The sequence below is a fragment of the Pundamilia nyererei genome, unplaced genomic scaffold (assembly GCF_000239375.1).
Source record: "Pundamilia nyererei isolate P.nyererei 1_Seehausen unplaced genomic scaffold, PunNye1.0 scaffold00086, whole genome shotgun sequence".
Lineage (NCBI taxonomy): Eukaryota > Metazoa > Chordata > Actinopteri > Cichliformes > Cichlidae > Pundamilia > Pundamilia nyererei.
Window position 1 is genome coordinate 1147159 of NW_005187487.1, and position 16591 is coordinate 1163749.

Sequence of the window (16591 nt, forward strand, 5' to 3'; positions counted from 1 at the left end):
GTGGACTATCTATTAGCGGAAAATGTACACCAGCTGAACGGTGAAAGTCATGTCCTTGGAGAAATTTCAGCAAAGACCTGACACAGGACCTGAGAGATGCATCTGGCCCTTCAGCTGATCCATCTAGTGTTCACTGAAGCCTTATCAGAAACGGTCTCAGTGGAAGAGTGGCTGTCAAAAAGCCATTGTTAAGGAAGGGAAATGGGAAGAAGAGGCTGTGGTATGTCAAATTTACACAAGAAGTGGACTAAATATCCATCTGAAGGCTGCGTAAGCGATTGGCAAGATGACAGCCTAAACTTTCTTAAGCAGCTATGTTGACGAATAAGAGTGGTGATACCAAATCCAGCCTTTAAGCTTGTTGCACAAATTCTATTTTTGCTTTTTATCCTGTGCATCTATGTACGCATTCCCATATTTCAATTAATTGCTGCATGTATTTCAGTTTTTCCTTCCAAAACATGGCTCAAGATTTCTGCACAGTAGCGTACTTTATAAAAATTGGACAATACTGAGATCAAAATCCTGCAGGCTTCATGTCGAGGGAAACAACTGAGAAGCCTGGGAACAAAAAAGAATGCCGGTGTTTGTTTCTAATATGAATCTAAGAGCAAACCGGATGATTTGTCTTAAATGCATTTATGCTTTTGCTTCTAACCTTGAGATAGGAAAACTGATCAAAATTCAGTTATCTAATAAAAACAAAACAAAAGCTGAAGTGATTAAGTTTTGATGAGACAAAGAAAAGATTAGTGCGAGCAGGAAAGCTTTTCCTCTGGGCAGAGCCAGTTAGAAAGTGGTTTTAAAATAGTGCTTCATGCACTGTTTGAATTCTCGGCAAAATCTAATCATCATCATCAGAGAGTCATGATAATCAAAAACCTAACACAAAATCACTGGAGTACTGCACGTATGAGCACACAGCTGCAGAATGAGCTGCTCAATTTTAACGCCTGAATTATGTTTGCAGAGCAAACAAGCTGCCGGACGTCTAGTTAACGCTTTTTTCTTAGAGAGGTATCTTATTTGAGTTAATTTGATTAAGTTGGCTGGCAACTTCAAAGATGGAAACAGAGAGAAAATACGGCTGTTATATAGTAATTTATTAATTTTGCCGAATGTCTTCTGAAGGGCAATGTACAGCTTTTTACCAGAGCCATAGTACAATACTTCATAATTACAACATTTACAGGTGCAGTTGGGTTTGTCTTTTGACATCAAACGACGGGGATGAGCAGTGAAGGGAGCACAGAATCAATAAAATGCAGTTTAACACAGACAAAGCAAAAACAGTGTTCATTAGCCAATACCGAGCTCGCCTGCAGGAACGCATTTATCACAGAGCATCATGACACTCACACGACGGTTCGTCGTCTCTTTACAGCAGCTGGACTGACAGCCGAGTACCGGTAAGCAAAAAGCGTAAAAAAATATCGTCATTAATTCACCTAAATATCAACACACTCGTGGCATCGTTTGATAGATACGCCGAACTGAAAGGCAGATGGTAAACACAGACTATGCGGGTGAAAATGAGCGGTTCTGGGTTTCATTCACATGTGGAGCGAAAGCAGTTTGTACTTAAACTTTTCTCTCAGACTCATTTGTATTCCACAACAGCCAACTTATAATAGAAAAGATAAAATATGCAAATTTAAGAACGTGGAGTGCCTCGCGATGGCAAATTGAAGGTTAAGATTGATTCAGCAATATCCACTGTTTCTATAGCCAGACGAAACAAAAAAGTTTGAAAGAAAAAAAGAAAAGAAAACCAAGATGTGAATTAATTAATAAAAGGTTACTCAAAGAAGCAATAAGTAAGGAAAAGCCGCGGCTTCTCTGTCTCAAAGCGCTCGTTCGACAGAATGGAGCTGTGAACAAAAGGAGAGTTCAAAGAGCAGCGATTTCAATGAGACCGGGGGGCAACGAGTAATTTCACATCTTTAGCAACAACAAAAAAGCTCAACTCCCAAATGTTGCTGAGACGGCTCGTCTTCAGTCACATAACACTCAGTGCTTCATTTATCCAACTATTCCGCTTAAAAAGAGTCGCTGCTGTAACAAAGCTTTTAGAATATTTAAATTATTTTTGTAAGGAGTTTCTTCAAATAAAAAAAATAAAATAAAAAAAACTGAACAAAAAACAAAACAAAACTGAGAAATATCTGCTTCCAAAGGAATTTGTTTGGATCTGGAGAAGCAGTAATAATTTATAGAGCCACTTCCAAATAATAAATAAAGAGATGAATAAATAAACAAGCAGGCAAGCAAACATCAACAACCACATTTTTTCCCAGTATTATTATTATTATTATTATCATCATCATTTATTTTTTTATTTCCTTTGTAGAAACGTCTCTGGTAATCCAGCGTCAATCCTGTGATATTCTTGAAAAATAGTCTGATACAAGCTATTTACCACGCTGCATTTTTTTTTTTCTTTTCCCAAAGGGATGAGGAACAGTTTGAGGGCTCTGCAGAAGAATGACACATGTGGCTGGCAGCTACAGTCAAACTGATCACCAAAGGTTGAGAGTCAAAGTCTGGCAAAATATAGAGATTTATTCCTCCTTGTAGTCTGTTTCTGATAGTCGTGAAGCCTCCTCAGCAGAACATTAGTTGACCTCTCCTAGTCGCAATCGTGTGGAAAGTCTTCCAGGTGATTCTCAGTTTTCACACTCAGTCGCTCCAATGTTGAAAAAATACATTTTCTTTTTTTTTTTTATATTCTTAAAACTATGTTTGACTCCACATTTTGCCTCCCAAAGCTTTTTAGTTCTCCGATGTGCTTTAGCATCCACTGGGGTTTGAACACACCTCAAAGGTTCTGGTGTAAAAAGCCAGTTTTAGAGAGATGGGCTCTTTCCAAAATGGTGGGACGGGAGTGGTGAAAAATAGTCTCTCTCACGGCACAGTGTTTCTTGCTGTGTGACTCACAGTCTCCAAAGACGGGGCCTGAAAAAGAAGACTTTCTGCGTAGGCCTGTGGGCTAAAGCACGGTGGCGTTGTGGCCCTCCATCCTGGGCAGCCGTGGGTCCTGAACCGTCCCCATCGTAACTAGCAGTGGGCGGCTATCCTCGGATATACCTGACTGAGCCATGGACACTGACGTAGGAATGGGTCCCCCCCTCTGGTGGGCTGCTGAGGAGGGCATGCTGCCCTGCTGGGGTGGAGGAGGTGGGTTGGTGTTACTGTGACTGGACTCTATGGGGAGGCCTTGCTCCTGGTAGCCGTATCCGATGGTGCCACAGGGGAAACGTCTCAGTCTGTAGAGGGGGACTGGGGGCAAGGCGGTTGAATCTAAAAGTAGGGGAGACTGGGCAGCGGGAGGAGGTGGAGGGGGTAGCAGAGGTCTGCAAAGACCCTGCTGCTGCTGATGGTGCAGCAGTTGGAGTTGGTGCTGCTGCTGGAGCTGATGCTGGAATTGCTTGTGCTGGTGCTGGAGACCTAATGCCCCGGCCACCTCAGCCACTGTCCGGCTCACGTGATCCTGCCCCTCTCCAGGAACCCTGCCACTACTGCTTCCTGCTCCGCCCACCCCTCCTTGCCTTTGCTGTTGCTGCTGCTGTTGCTGCTTCCTCTGCTGCTGCTGCAGGAACCACGAGCCATACGTAGGGTTCCACAGACTGCTGCTTTTCCCAGTGTGGGCGTCCTTCTCTGAGGGGTGTCCCTGGGCGAAAGCCAGGTTGATGTGTCCTCCCTCTGAGCTGGGCTGGGTGGTGACATGAGGTCCCTTGGCAGTGAGTGTGGAGGGGGCAGCAGAGGTGACTGTGTTGGTGGTCTGTGTGTGAGGGTGCTGGTGCATGTGGAGGTATGGCTGGGGCTGAGCTGATGGTTGTGCTTTGGCCTCAGACGCTGTGCTCGTCACAACAACGTGCTCCCCTCCTCTCCGGTTCTCCTCTGTGGGGTAGGCGGGAGGTGGCTGTGGAGCCTCCCCATCGGGCACCTGGGGATTCACCAGCACAGTCGGAGCTGAGGGGTCATCGGGGCCCATGGGGGCATGTTCCTCCTCCTCGGGTACTGGCCCATACTCGATAGGCAGAGCCACGTTCACCACATCGGGGTCCTGAAAGATTCAAAGATCATGGCTGTGGATGAATGGTCATAACAGTTACTTCATTGGTCCAAGCAAATACTTTTGCTTGGAAAATGTCATGAGGTCGAGCAGAGAATTAACGAGAAGCATATTACGGAGAACTGCAGTGCGCTGACAGTCTGGCTGCACTAACAGTAATAAAGGGCAACAACGTCCCAGCAAGCAGATTCTAACAAAGTTGTGGAATATTCACAGTTCGCCTGTGGGTCCAGCAAACTGAAAGCTGCGCATCAACAACTTATGGCATAAGATGCAGCAGCAGTTTACATTATAATCTTAGCCACTTGTCAGCTGTACTGATTGATTCTATCGTCCTGCAGAGTGGTCGAATAGAGCAAGTAGTCCACTACTGCAGATTATGTCTTCCTCTCAGATGGAACACTCCTTTTCATGCACACATACGCTTTCTTATGCTCTGTACAAACTCGTGTTGTGTAATCAGTCTTTGCATGCCAAGAGCTTATAGTAAACAATGAGTCACAGTTAGGTTGTTTCCTCTGATTGCTCAGCCCTAATCAGTGCCTGCATGACAGTCAGGTTCCCATACGGTGCTCAGTTTAGTTACCTGTAAGCAGTAGTCGATTCTCTCCAGGATGGTTGAGAAGTTGGGCCTGTCTTCAGGCTGGTGCTGCCAACTCTGAGTCATTATACGGTACCTGAAATGCACATGAACGAGCAGAAAACACGGAATCAAAACACTTTCTCCCACTCCATGCAGAGAAAGCAGAGACTCTCCAGCACTTTCTCCAGCTGATTTAATGCATGCTGGGTAAATCTCCTTTGACTAAATATTCTTAATAGCTTCTTAGCTTTTTTTAAAATTTATTTTTTTATTTTATTTTGATTTTATTAGGTTTTTGTAATGCAGATTTAAAGTGTAACCTCCCACCACTGAGAGCTATTGTTAAATGGGCGATGTAAATTACAGGAGCGAGTTTTAGTGATGTTAAATCCTGAGTTATGGTTTTAATTGGTGATTAAATTTCACTGTGGCTTTCAGAAAAACTTCAGTTTGATAGAGCACTTAAGGGATCTGCCTCTTCTGAGAGAACAAAAAAAACCAACAACACGTTTACAGTGAACATGAATAAGATTTGGGGAGGGAACTTTTTTTAAATTCACGATTTCCTGCTATACCGATTACCACTAATGCGCACATCAGTGCTACGTTGCTAGGAAGATACGTCGGATACAAATTTCATTTCAAAATACATTTGCACTTCAGGGAAATTTTCTTTTTTATTATTTTTATATAGAGAGAGATATAGACAGATGGATAGTGGTGTAGTGGTAAGACTCCACGCCTTTGGAGCGGGAGACGCATGTTCAAGTCCAGCCTGGGGAAAACAACTAGGGACTGCTTTCATGGCTAGAGGTACATAGATCATTAACAAGGAGGCGATAGACAGAAGTGGTAGGGTGAAGTGTGCTGTGTACTTGTACTCTTCCTGTGAAGCACATGTTCAACCAGGGAGGTAAGGGGCAGAATAGAGGAGGGACTACTAATTGTCTAACTTCCTCTACTTGTAGGTTAACAAACAATTAGTAGTCATCGATGTTGACAAACAGTATTATATCATAAAGTGGCTGAGAAATACAGTCTATAGTATAGACATGTAGTACAATCCCCGTGACTATGTTTCAATCTGGGAGACTCTTACTCTTGTTTTTGTGACTTGTAAAACGTTTTATTTAGCAGTAACAGCCTTTATCAGACTTGATCGATGATAGAACTCTGAACTATTCCTCCAACTGTGCTTTCAGCCTTGTGAAGCTTCAGGTCACCGGCTGCTCCCTCCTGTTAAATTTCGTGTTCCATCTTTGATTAGTAGCTTCAGCGAGGTCCTGAGCGACCAAGCAGCCTTGAACCATGACGTTTCCTCTCAACTTGCTTCACAGCATACACAAGGCTTGTTTTTGTTGTGCAGTTCCTGTTTTTCTTCAAAACAAACAAACAAAACAACATCATTGAGCCAGAAAATGTAAATGTTACCTCATCTCTTTTCATTTTTGAAAACAGTGGCCTCCTTTGTGGTTTTGTTGCATTAACACAATTCTTACTTTGTGTTTTTCTCACAGTGAACACAGATTGTTGTAGAGATTTTGCTGACAATTTCATGTTACTTTTTTGGGTTGTTTTTACCCATTTTCAGGACTGAACAATGCCATCTTACTGTGTTGTTTGCATGATGCTCACTCCCAGCAGAAACAAACTCCCCATTTAATGGATAGTTTGTCTTATTATTGTAGAACTCAGGGGACCCAGGTCTTCAAAAGCTCTTTTCAGCTTTGTGCACATTTGGAATTTTTTTTTCGAAGATCCTTTGAAAGTTGCTGTGATCGAGACATGATTCACACCCACCAGTCTTACTTTAGAGGATCAGACTCTGTCAATAGAGACTCTATATGTCTTTATTTATCATGTGTGGCACCTTTCAACCTCCAATTCATCTCTCACGTCTTTAACTGGAACACCTGACTTAGAGTAGCTTTTAGAGAAGTCGTTAGCACAGAAGGTCATTTATCTTTTGCAGCCTTGATCCTGAATGGCTATAAAAACAGGAAAAGTACAATCTGCTGGTTGCTGTTTGATACGAACTATGGATAGTTTGAAGACAACTAGATCAGTTGTTCTTTCTCACAGGCAGTGCAAAGCAAGATAGTCTGCTTCAGACACATTCACACTGGAAATACTTTACGTGGCTAAGGTGAGTGCGCTGCATGGATAGTGTGTGCATGACACCTTCTCTCGAGTGGTAAATGCACTGGATTATCAGCTGTGATATTCCCATATCACTGCAGTCTGACTCGTATTATTATTAAAGTGGAAGGTTCAATTAAATTAAATTGTCTTTTTAAAGCACCAAATCATAAGAGCAGTTGCCTCAAGGCGACTGCTACATCCTAAGGTAGAGACCCTGAAATAATACAGAGCAATGAAAACAACCCATTTTGAGCACGCAGTTAGTGACAGCAGGAAGGAAAAACTCCCTTTTAACAGGAAGAATAATCAGGCTCAGGGAGGAGCAGCCATCTGCCTCAACCAATCGGGGTTGATGGGAGGAAAACCCGACAAAACTTTGTCTAATTTTGTATAAAACACCGAAATTTTTAAAACAGTCAGATTAGCCAAACTGTGAAAGAAGCAGAAGCTTCTAAACTAAATCTATAGTGCTGCTTTCTTACAGTGACAGTGAATTTACCGGGCTAGCTGGATAACCTGCATTTGTTTTCATATATGCCTATGTTGGGTTTAGCAGTTCAGTGCATGTGTGAAACTGGCCTGTGCAGCATTAGCTTAGTCTACAGTTGTGACTTGGATTAGATGCCATGAGCACAAAAAAGTTGATAAATTTAAGCTCTTTCTTGCAACTGTGGTCCTTTCTCGTCTGTGTGATCTGCACTTACACAGGTCCAGGACAGTTTTTAGGCGGGTCCATTCTTCCCCCATTTGTTACAAACTCCAGCACTTCTTGGTTACTGCGGCTCGGATATGGCATGTAGCCCAACGAGAAGATCTCCCACAGCAGGACCCCAAATGACCTTCGAGAGGCGATTGATGAGAAAAAAAAAAAGATTAGTTGGAGGGAGAGAAAGAAAGCTAAGGACAATCAAGTCTTAAATTACAGGCATCATCACCGCTGAAGTGGTGAAGGATGAGAGCAGAGGACAAGTATGAGACGGAGAGAAATGCAGCGAGGGTTCAGCAGGAGGTGAAAAAAACAGACAGGTGTGAAACTCTGGAGGTGAAACCAGTGTCAGTCTGAGAGATGTGTGCAGGGTTCTCACCATGTGTCTGTTTTAGATGTGAAGATGCCCTCCATGAAAGCTTCAGGTGGCATCCATTTCACCGGCAACATGGCACGCCCACCCTTCCTGTAATAACTCGCCCTGAACACACAAACACATTTGTGAGGGACGTGCTTGCATAACCGTGTGGTTAATAACAGATCAGACACAGTATTAAAAAAAAAGGTGAAAACTTCTCAAATCCAGCAGCTTTATCGGCGCTCTGATCCGGTCGCTTTTTCAGCCTTCTTACATGTTGCTGTGTGAGACCTTCTAAGAACTCCTTATCTCGCAGAAAGGAACGACGCAGATTTCTCGCCGGGCTGAGCCGAGCCCCGTCTGAGCCATTTTTAATGCTGCCTTGCCCTTTGCATTGCTAGAAAAATAATCAGATGCGTGCTGTATCTGATCTTTGGTGCTGATAGAGGTCGCCGCCTGGTTTATCTCGCCCTCCCCGAGATGCACAACGAGGACAGACGTGAAGTGGCTCCCATTCGGCTCCACGTCCGCCACGGTGTCCACAAAGAAAAACGGACATGTGTCAGGATCACAGTTAAGTGGTGTCAGCTGCTGTCAGACGGGAAAACTTTATTTTTGGCACCGTTTTCTGTTGCGGAGGAGTAAATCTGTTTGCCCCCAGTAATACTGTCATAAAAATATCAGCATATTCCCTAAGCACTTGTTCATAAACATGGCAATTCTTGATAATAAATGAGACTGTGTGACTGGCTGGGTGGTTGCCAGTTCAAATCCCTGGGGCCTAAGGAATAACGCTCTTCCTCTGCTGAAAACAGCAGCTGCTCCGCTGAAGCTGCACATGGCTGCACAGGAATGAATTGTAATTACAGTGGGCAGCTCCCAGGTGTAACTAGTGTTCCCTGGTCAAACACATAAACATGTAGAGAAAACAAACGCATCAAAAACAAGGTGATAAAGAATAAATAGACAGTTGTAGTTTGGATAAATTATGGGCCGTCTCAGGAGCCTGAGCTTTTTCAATGCACCATCTGATACCTGTGCACTTGGCTCTATGTCCTATATTTGTCTGGACAAGTGCTCATATCCAGCTCCATATCTTCATTTTTGAAGTCAACAACAGCAGCTTTGCATGATTTACTTCAAAGCACTGACAGTTCCAAATAGAGATACTGTATCTTATCCTGGGCTTCTGAAATAAGCTAGCTTCACTGCTCTGCCTTTAAGCCAACTTTTTTCTGATTGGCTTCTGCTTGAAAGCAGACGATTTAAACAGTGTGTGTGTGTGTGCTTTTTGTGTGCCGCTCGACTATATTAAAGATATCCTCAAGAACTGAGAGAAGAAAAAATTTTTGAACCTGAGCATTTACAGCAGCTTGACGCCTTTTGGCTCACGGGAAATACTTTTACATCCACCAGCTTCATCATTTTGAACACTGGGCCATAATTAACACCCAACATTGGAACGGCATATAAATATGTGATGGAAAATAAGAAAAGGCATAATAGTCCCGCTTTCATTTCATGCTCTCCTGGGGCAAAAATGTCCAAACTTCAGTTAAAAGCCACTGCTCTGTACCTACTGTATAACCTGGAACTGACATTTAAATTAAATCCAAAAATAATATGAGATGAGTGCCAAGAGGCTAAAACAGAAGTAAAACGTGCAATATTTATGCAGTATTAACAATCTGCAGCCAAGGCCCGGCCTCAGTTATTAAATTTTGGTCATAAAGATGGAGTTTCCTTTAATTATAAATTCAGGTGAGAGCGTTAATAGACTGCTGCATTTCCTACAGTATGAACCCAGGGCAAACAGCAAGAGCCAGCACTCATCATTTACTTTAACTTAGCTGCAGCTGCGACTCTTCAGGAGATCCATGAGCAGAGATGAATATAAATGATATGCAGACAGATAATATGGTTAAAAGGGAAATATAAACTATTGGCATAAGAAGTTACCCTTGAGGGAAATTACACATAATCAATGAAGCAGAGAAAACAATCACTAGTGAAGTCTGTTTGCTTGACAGATTAGCTGAGAGCTACACTGCAGGGCAGACACTCAGATATGCACCCAGCGACTTAATCCATCACTTAAAATAACATGCCCCAGTCAGTGATGGGAATCAGTTACCAGCCCCATTTTTAGTCCCGCAATTACAGGATTGAATCGTGCTACCGTCTCATTCCCCTCTCCGTCCTCGGTACCCCTCTAATTTTCTTGTCCATCCTAATAAAGAAAACGGTGAGCGAAGTGGAGTGGCCTCTGTAAATAGATGCAGTAAGACCAAACTGCTGCAGGAGCTCCTTTTATTCTCCTAAAATGTCCTCTTTTTTTTTTTAACGTATACTGCGTCCACCCTTGATGACCTCTGCAACCGAAACAAATAAATGCAGATGAACCGAACTCTAATTTTCTTCCGCCCTGTCGGTTGTCAGGCTGTTAGAGAACGGTGAATCATTCTGAGAAAGATTGAGGGACATGTAGAACAAGAGACTGATAATCCCGCTATCGCTAGATCAACCTCCTTTTCAGCACAGGATGTATGGACATATTTGTTACTCCTGCCAACACCTCCAACACTGACTGAAAGCTGAGCTGCAGATTAGGGAGGCTTAAATACAGTCTCAGGAAATCTATAGCTCAAATGGAGGTGTTTTATGTTTATGTGTGACTCTGTGTGCAAGATAGTTTTTCCCTCTAATACTGCTCTAACAGTAAGAGACAAAGGCACGGAGCGGGCTGTGCTGAATGGAAAGTAAGATAGTTGCATGCACCTAAGGACACAATGGTGGAGGCTAATGTTTGTGTCTGCGGAGCTGGATGTCTTTGTTCTGCTTTTATTGTGCGCCTGCATGTGTGCACGCCAGGCTGACTTTAATAAATACAGCCTAGAGTCGTGCTATACAGCTACTGTTATTAGACCCTATGAAAATATGGTCATTTAAGGCGAAACAGTAGATTTCTCTTCATACTGGCAGCTGTTCACCTTAGGATGACGGCTGTCTGCCAGCTATTGTCTACCCAGCTTTTTATTTACCACCACATCACTGGTGCGCAGGCATGCGTGAAAGACTGTGTGAGTGAAATTCTGCAAGTGCAAGCATGCCTGTGGCTCTAGCGGAATATAAAAAGCTGACATTAAGCCATGTCCTGGTGCCTCACTGGGGGCACCTGTCCCCCTGTGATCGCCTCAAAAGAACCCCACGTCGCTTGTCACATAGCAGTATGGCCACATCGTGAAACGGCAAAAATAACGCACCAGCAGCCTGGTAGCCATGTGTGCAAAACAACCCGCCTCTCTCCGAACACAATAACAATACTAATAAAAAGCCCCTGCACCAGAGCTTCAGGCTGAGAGATAACAACAAAATCACAGTGAGGCACCTGAAAAACTGACATCAGCAATTAAATCAAGCGTTCCTAAAGTGGCTCCCCGGGGATATTGTGCAACAGCTTTTTCCGGATGCTCTGTGAGTGACTTTGCTCTCATGTGACTTTTCATCGCATGATTCAAAAGCGCTGCGCTGATCTAACTGAATGTTGTGACATATTTTCCTTGCTCTAATTTCTTACCAGATGAAAGGCTTGGGAGATTTCCCTGCTGGATTGTGCGTTCATTTAAATGATGCCACGTGAAATAATGGTAGCTATATTAAAAAAAAAAAGGGGATGAGAACAATGACTAAAGGGGAGCTGGTCTAGATTAAAAGAAAGCTTCAGTCCAACAGTATAACAGAGGATAAAACAGCTGAGCTGCAGTATTTACCGGGTAAAAAGCCCAGGACAAAAAACAGTTTCAACTCTTTTTTTGTTATAGTCACACAAGAAAGAAAAAACCTTCATGCATCTATGACCTGCATTGCACATATCAGTAAGCGAGAAGAGGTTTCTCCACCAGTGCATACAGTCTTGCTATTTGCCAATGGCATGCAGCAACTGCTTTTCCAAGCAAACGTATCCCTATTTCTAAGAGCAACGGGCATCTGAGAAGTCAGCGGCCAGTCTGCTCAATGATTTTCTGAAAAAAGCTACACGACTTCCTTCCAGTCCTATCACCTGATGGAAGCAAAGCTGTGACAAGTGGTACTAGGTTAAAATCCAATGATTGCTGCTTAGGCCTTCCGGTCATCCTACTCTCTGATTTTACTTGCCATTAGGTCAGAGTCGTGGACTGTGTAAAAGAAAAGTATTCTGCCACATGTTTGTTTCTCTCTGTTTGGTGTGAGCTGCATCCCTTTGGACTTTATCTGGATTCCAGTTCAGCTATAGCTAGCCAACTGGACCAGAGTGTTCTTGCCCGCTGCCACTGAGCTGCGTTAGTATTGTACCTGTAAATGTCTCGAGCCATCCCAAAATCTCCAATCTTAGCCACTCGTCCCGGTCCTTTGCAGGTCAGAAGGCAATTCCGTGCTGCAATGTCCCTGGAAGAACAGAAAAACACTTTCAGGTTATGTTGCACACATGCATGGACTCATGCTATTAGAAATCTTTACCCACGAACTTCAGGAGGATCAGGCGAGGATAGCTTTCTCACATCTAACACACAGCAGGACGCTTTACACAGTTCTCACTGCTGAAATTCTCTGTGGTTTCAACGCAGGTGCTGCCTGACCCATTGTGAATTCATCACTCAATATACAGACTTTGTGCTTGGGGTACTGGCAGGTTATAGACTGTTTCATATCCAGTCCCACTGTATTGTACATTTGTGAAAATAGCTTAAGCCTGAATTATACAGCACGACAAGGTGAATACTGATGCTCGCAAAGCTCTGCTCAGAAGTTTTTCATACATTTGCATCTATAACATCTCCATGTATGAAACACCTACAGATGCTCCCTGTTGGATCTGAAGTTCACTGTAACTACCAAGCTGCTCCGGGCAAGCTGGCAAAGTGTATAGTTTCCTATGACTCTGCCCACATGGTGGATCCAAAGAAAAGATTGAAATGTATGTGCAGGCTGAGTGGGTTAGAGGAGAAAATTCATATTTGCACTGTTCTGGGCCGGTTATTCTTTGAGCAAAAATACAGTAGTTCTCACGGCGTGCTGTACTGCTGTCTGGGGAAAAAGGAGCCGAGCTCACACACTTTTCTCTGCTCCCCAGGCATCTAACTTTCTCAACATCTTAAGTGACGTAGCTCACTGCTCGTCTGCACACTGCAGACAAGTGAGCACCAAAGGCCAATAAACAGCCAGACTTAAGCATCAGAATAACATCATGTGGCGGCGCTGATCTCAGACTAGATCACGAGACAGGATACGGCTGGAAACCACCAGCGATAGAAACACACAGCACCGAGCTCTGTGTGTAGACACAAACGCACACACATGTTTTGATGTTTGGCCTCCAAGCTCAGATGAGAAATGACACAATGAGGATAAAGTAATGGTTCAGACTGATTTAAACGGAGGGCTTTTTAACCACTGTACACAGCTGCCCCACTTTAGTCCACCGCAAGAGATGTAAGCTAACATTATAAAAGTATTTCATCGCGTTAGTATGAGAAACAATAAAATCCTCTCTAGGACATCAGTTCCACTTTCTCCAAGTTTCTTTTAAACTTTATATTAAAGTAGTTAAATAAGTGTCAGTGTCTATAAACTCGGTTATAAAAAACAGAGAAGAGAAACTTCCTCCATTTTCTTTTTCAGGAACAAGAGGTGAAACAATTAATCCATTTAAGGTCATCTAAGCCGCTTCAGGAAAGCTGCATAATTTCTACCGTAGCGCGACTCTAATCAGCGGGCGAGAGTGCACGTGCACACACACACGTGCACACACAGAGTCGTGAGGTGCTATTACTAAATCCAACTTGCTGTGTTTAATGGCTTGGAAGAATTCATGGAAATGATTTGCTTTTGCTTGTAGGCGAGGAAGAGTCTTGAACTGCAGCATACTGCTGTGACAGACTGTGGTCTAAAAGCTTAAGGGAAAGACACAGATGTGTTGTACGTGCAGCACAGCGATATGAGAGGAGACTGTTGTTAAAATATTATCAACCGGCCTTATAATGTGAACCTTATTTACAGTAAATTTTCACTGCAGCCTAAAGACCCATTTCATAGCAGCACTTACAGAACAATACGCGTTAGCCTATTTTAACACCTGCAGTTGCACGAAACTGCCCAACTCCTCAGTACAGTGATAATTTTCAGGTGGCTACAATTGCCAGGCCGCTTGTAAAATGAGCAACACTGCACCATCCACTAGCCATAAAATGGAAATAAGCAGAGAAACACACATAAGCTGGAGTAAGTCATTCTCAGATAACATCAACCCTGTGATTTAACCTCTTGGTGAACATAACAGCTCTTCATCCAACCCAGTAAGCCCCGAGAGAAAGCTGCTTTCTGTTTTTGGAGTAGCAGCCTACTTCACTCACATGCCCTTTACTCACCCCCAAGAAAACACGCTTCTATAAAAATGAAATTAGCCTCAAGGACAGCGTTGGGGGGGGACTTTTAATACAGGTTTAAAGGCAGAGAATCAGGTTGAATAGAAGATCACGAGGCTCTGGAGAAGAGTCGGCCATTAGGTGGATTGATGGAGCTTTACTGTACCGCAGCGGGGCAAACAAGGTTTAATAGACCTCGTCTGTCATTGGCCAATCCCTGGGAAGTCAAAGGCAGATCTCAGGGAAGGTGGATGTGCTTTAATTGTCCTGATTTGATTGCAGAATCTATTTTGACCTTTTCTCGTATTAACACGTACTTGACTTTCCTCGTGCTCGTCCACGAAGGAGATTTTTGTAAGTCAGGTTCAAGAGAGGGCTTTTAAAAATTCTTTAGCCACATCATATGGTTCACCAGCCACTGCGAATATGAGCATAGAAGGGGCATACTCTTGACTTGCGCCTCGGATACAGAGCGTAAAAAGGCAAGCCGGCTAGCCCATCTGGCTGCTCCGATACTAAACTCATCACTTGTCCTTTCTGCCATCTCAGGGAAGGCAAAAGGCATACTCAGTCCATATGTTCTGCTTGGACAGATGCAGTCAGTTCATTATTCTGAGTAGATGCTAGATGAAGGCAGGGAACTCTGTTTGTTTGAATGCACATTTGCATTCCATATTTATACAGTGGCATGCATACCCATATGTTCTGCATATTGTTCATCTGCCAAGGCAAAAAGCCGAGGCGGGGGTTTGTGATAGGTGCTGTTTGTTTGGCTGTCAGCTAGATCACGCAAAAAAACCCCACCAAGACAAATTTCATGAAACTTGGTGGCCGGGGGAAAAGAGGGATACATAAAATTTTGATGTAAATCTGAAAACACTTTCTTTTAAATTGTGAAATACCGTACTGACCTCAGTGAATGAGCTCCCCGAATATGTCAGTCTGATCGGTTTTGCTAGGGAGACTAGAGAACCACTGAGTTCACTGTATTCGTTCATAATAATATGCTCCATTTATTTTTGCCAACGCAAATTTGTTTTTGCATAAGTGTATGCAAAATGTGCAGCCATCTGCTGAGGTACCTGTGTATAAACTGGTTCTCCTCAAGATACTGGCAGCCCTTAGCGATGTCTCTGGCCACGTTGAGGAGGTCCACCATGGTCAGGCTGGATGGTTGATCCTGATTAAACAGAGAAGAGACAGAGAAAAAAACAAAAAACTGAATCTGGGGCTGAATCAGGAATAGTATCTTTAAGAGTTAATGAGCACTATATTTTATGATAACAATCCCCCTTTAGCTCGTTGCTACAAACTTACCATTCTGGTTCAACCTCACAGTAAAAAAAAAAACCCTCTAATAACACAGCAAAAGAGACTAACCAACACTGCCCATCACAGATTTATCTGTATTGGCATATGGATTGTCAAAAATGAGAGATTATATAAATTACTCATCAGCCACTTTGCTCGTTAGTTGTGGCAGACAGGCTGGCCTGAGTATTTCAGAAACAGCTGATCTGCTGGGATTAACCCTCACAGCCGTCTCTGGGGTTTATAGAGACTGCTCCGAAAAAGAGAAAATATCCAGTGAGCTGCAGTTCTCTAGGTGAAAATGTCTTGTTGATGCCAGAGGTCAGAGGAGAATGAGCACACTGCTTCGAGCTGATAGGACGGCAAGAATCTTCTCCAAAAACTATTTGTTACAACCAAGGTAGAAGAAGATGCAGAAGTAAATCTCTGAAAACACAACATGTCAAACCTTGAAGCAGATTGGCCACAGCAGAAAACCGTGCTGTGTGCCACCCCTGTCAGCTAAGGACAGAAAACTGAGCCTACAGTTTAATTACCATTGCTTTTTTTAGTCTGGAAATGTGTTCACACTGACAAGTACTCAGTTGCTGTACTTTAATAACTGCCAAAAACAGTAAAATACTTGCACAAATCAATGAAATTTTGGCCAACAGTGTAAAGTGAGGCTACATCAGCAGAGCTAATGGCAATGCTGACGCTAGCTAGCTCACAACAAAAGATTTTCTTCTTTCAGACGCTGAAATTACAGCTGTTGTGACATTGTTTGTTGTATACAGGTGTTACGTTTTCACTCAGTGTAGAAGAAACGTGTATTAGATGAGCGGTACCAAATGCAGCGTTCACTATTGGACGTTGCAGTCATCATGTATAGCTTGGTGTGTTCGACTTAGCTACACTGTCAAACTTCAAGCAGTACACATACAGTGGGGCAAAAAAGTATTTAGTCAGCCACCGATTGTGCAAGTTCCCCCACCTAAAATGATGACAGAGGTCAGTAATTTGCACCAGAGGTACA

General features: G+C 43.2%; 1 protein-coding gene across 2 annotated transcripts in view; it reads right to left on the reverse strand.

Annotated features, from left to right (window-relative positions):
- Positions 1–2712: 2712 nt before the first annotated feature.
- alk (ALK receptor tyrosine kinase) overlaps positions 2713–16591 on the reverse strand; it is a 400486-nt gene continuing 386607 nt past the window's right edge. For both annotated transcript variants that reach the window (XM_005738755.1, XM_013912312.1), the window contains exons 24-29: positions 15348–15445; positions 12197–12289; positions 7886–7987; positions 7505–7639; positions 4662–4752; positions 2713–4066 (exon numbers count right to left, since the gene is read on the reverse strand). In XM_005738755.1, coding sequence (XP_005738812.1) covers positions 2990–4066; positions 4662–4752; positions 7505–7639; positions 7886–7987; positions 12197–12289; positions 15348–15445 — 1596 coding nt within the window. In that variant the 3' untranslated portion in view covers positions 2713–2989. The remainder of the gene's footprint in view (positions 4067–4661; positions 4753–7504; positions 7640–7885; positions 7988–12196; positions 12290–15347; positions 15446–16591) is intronic.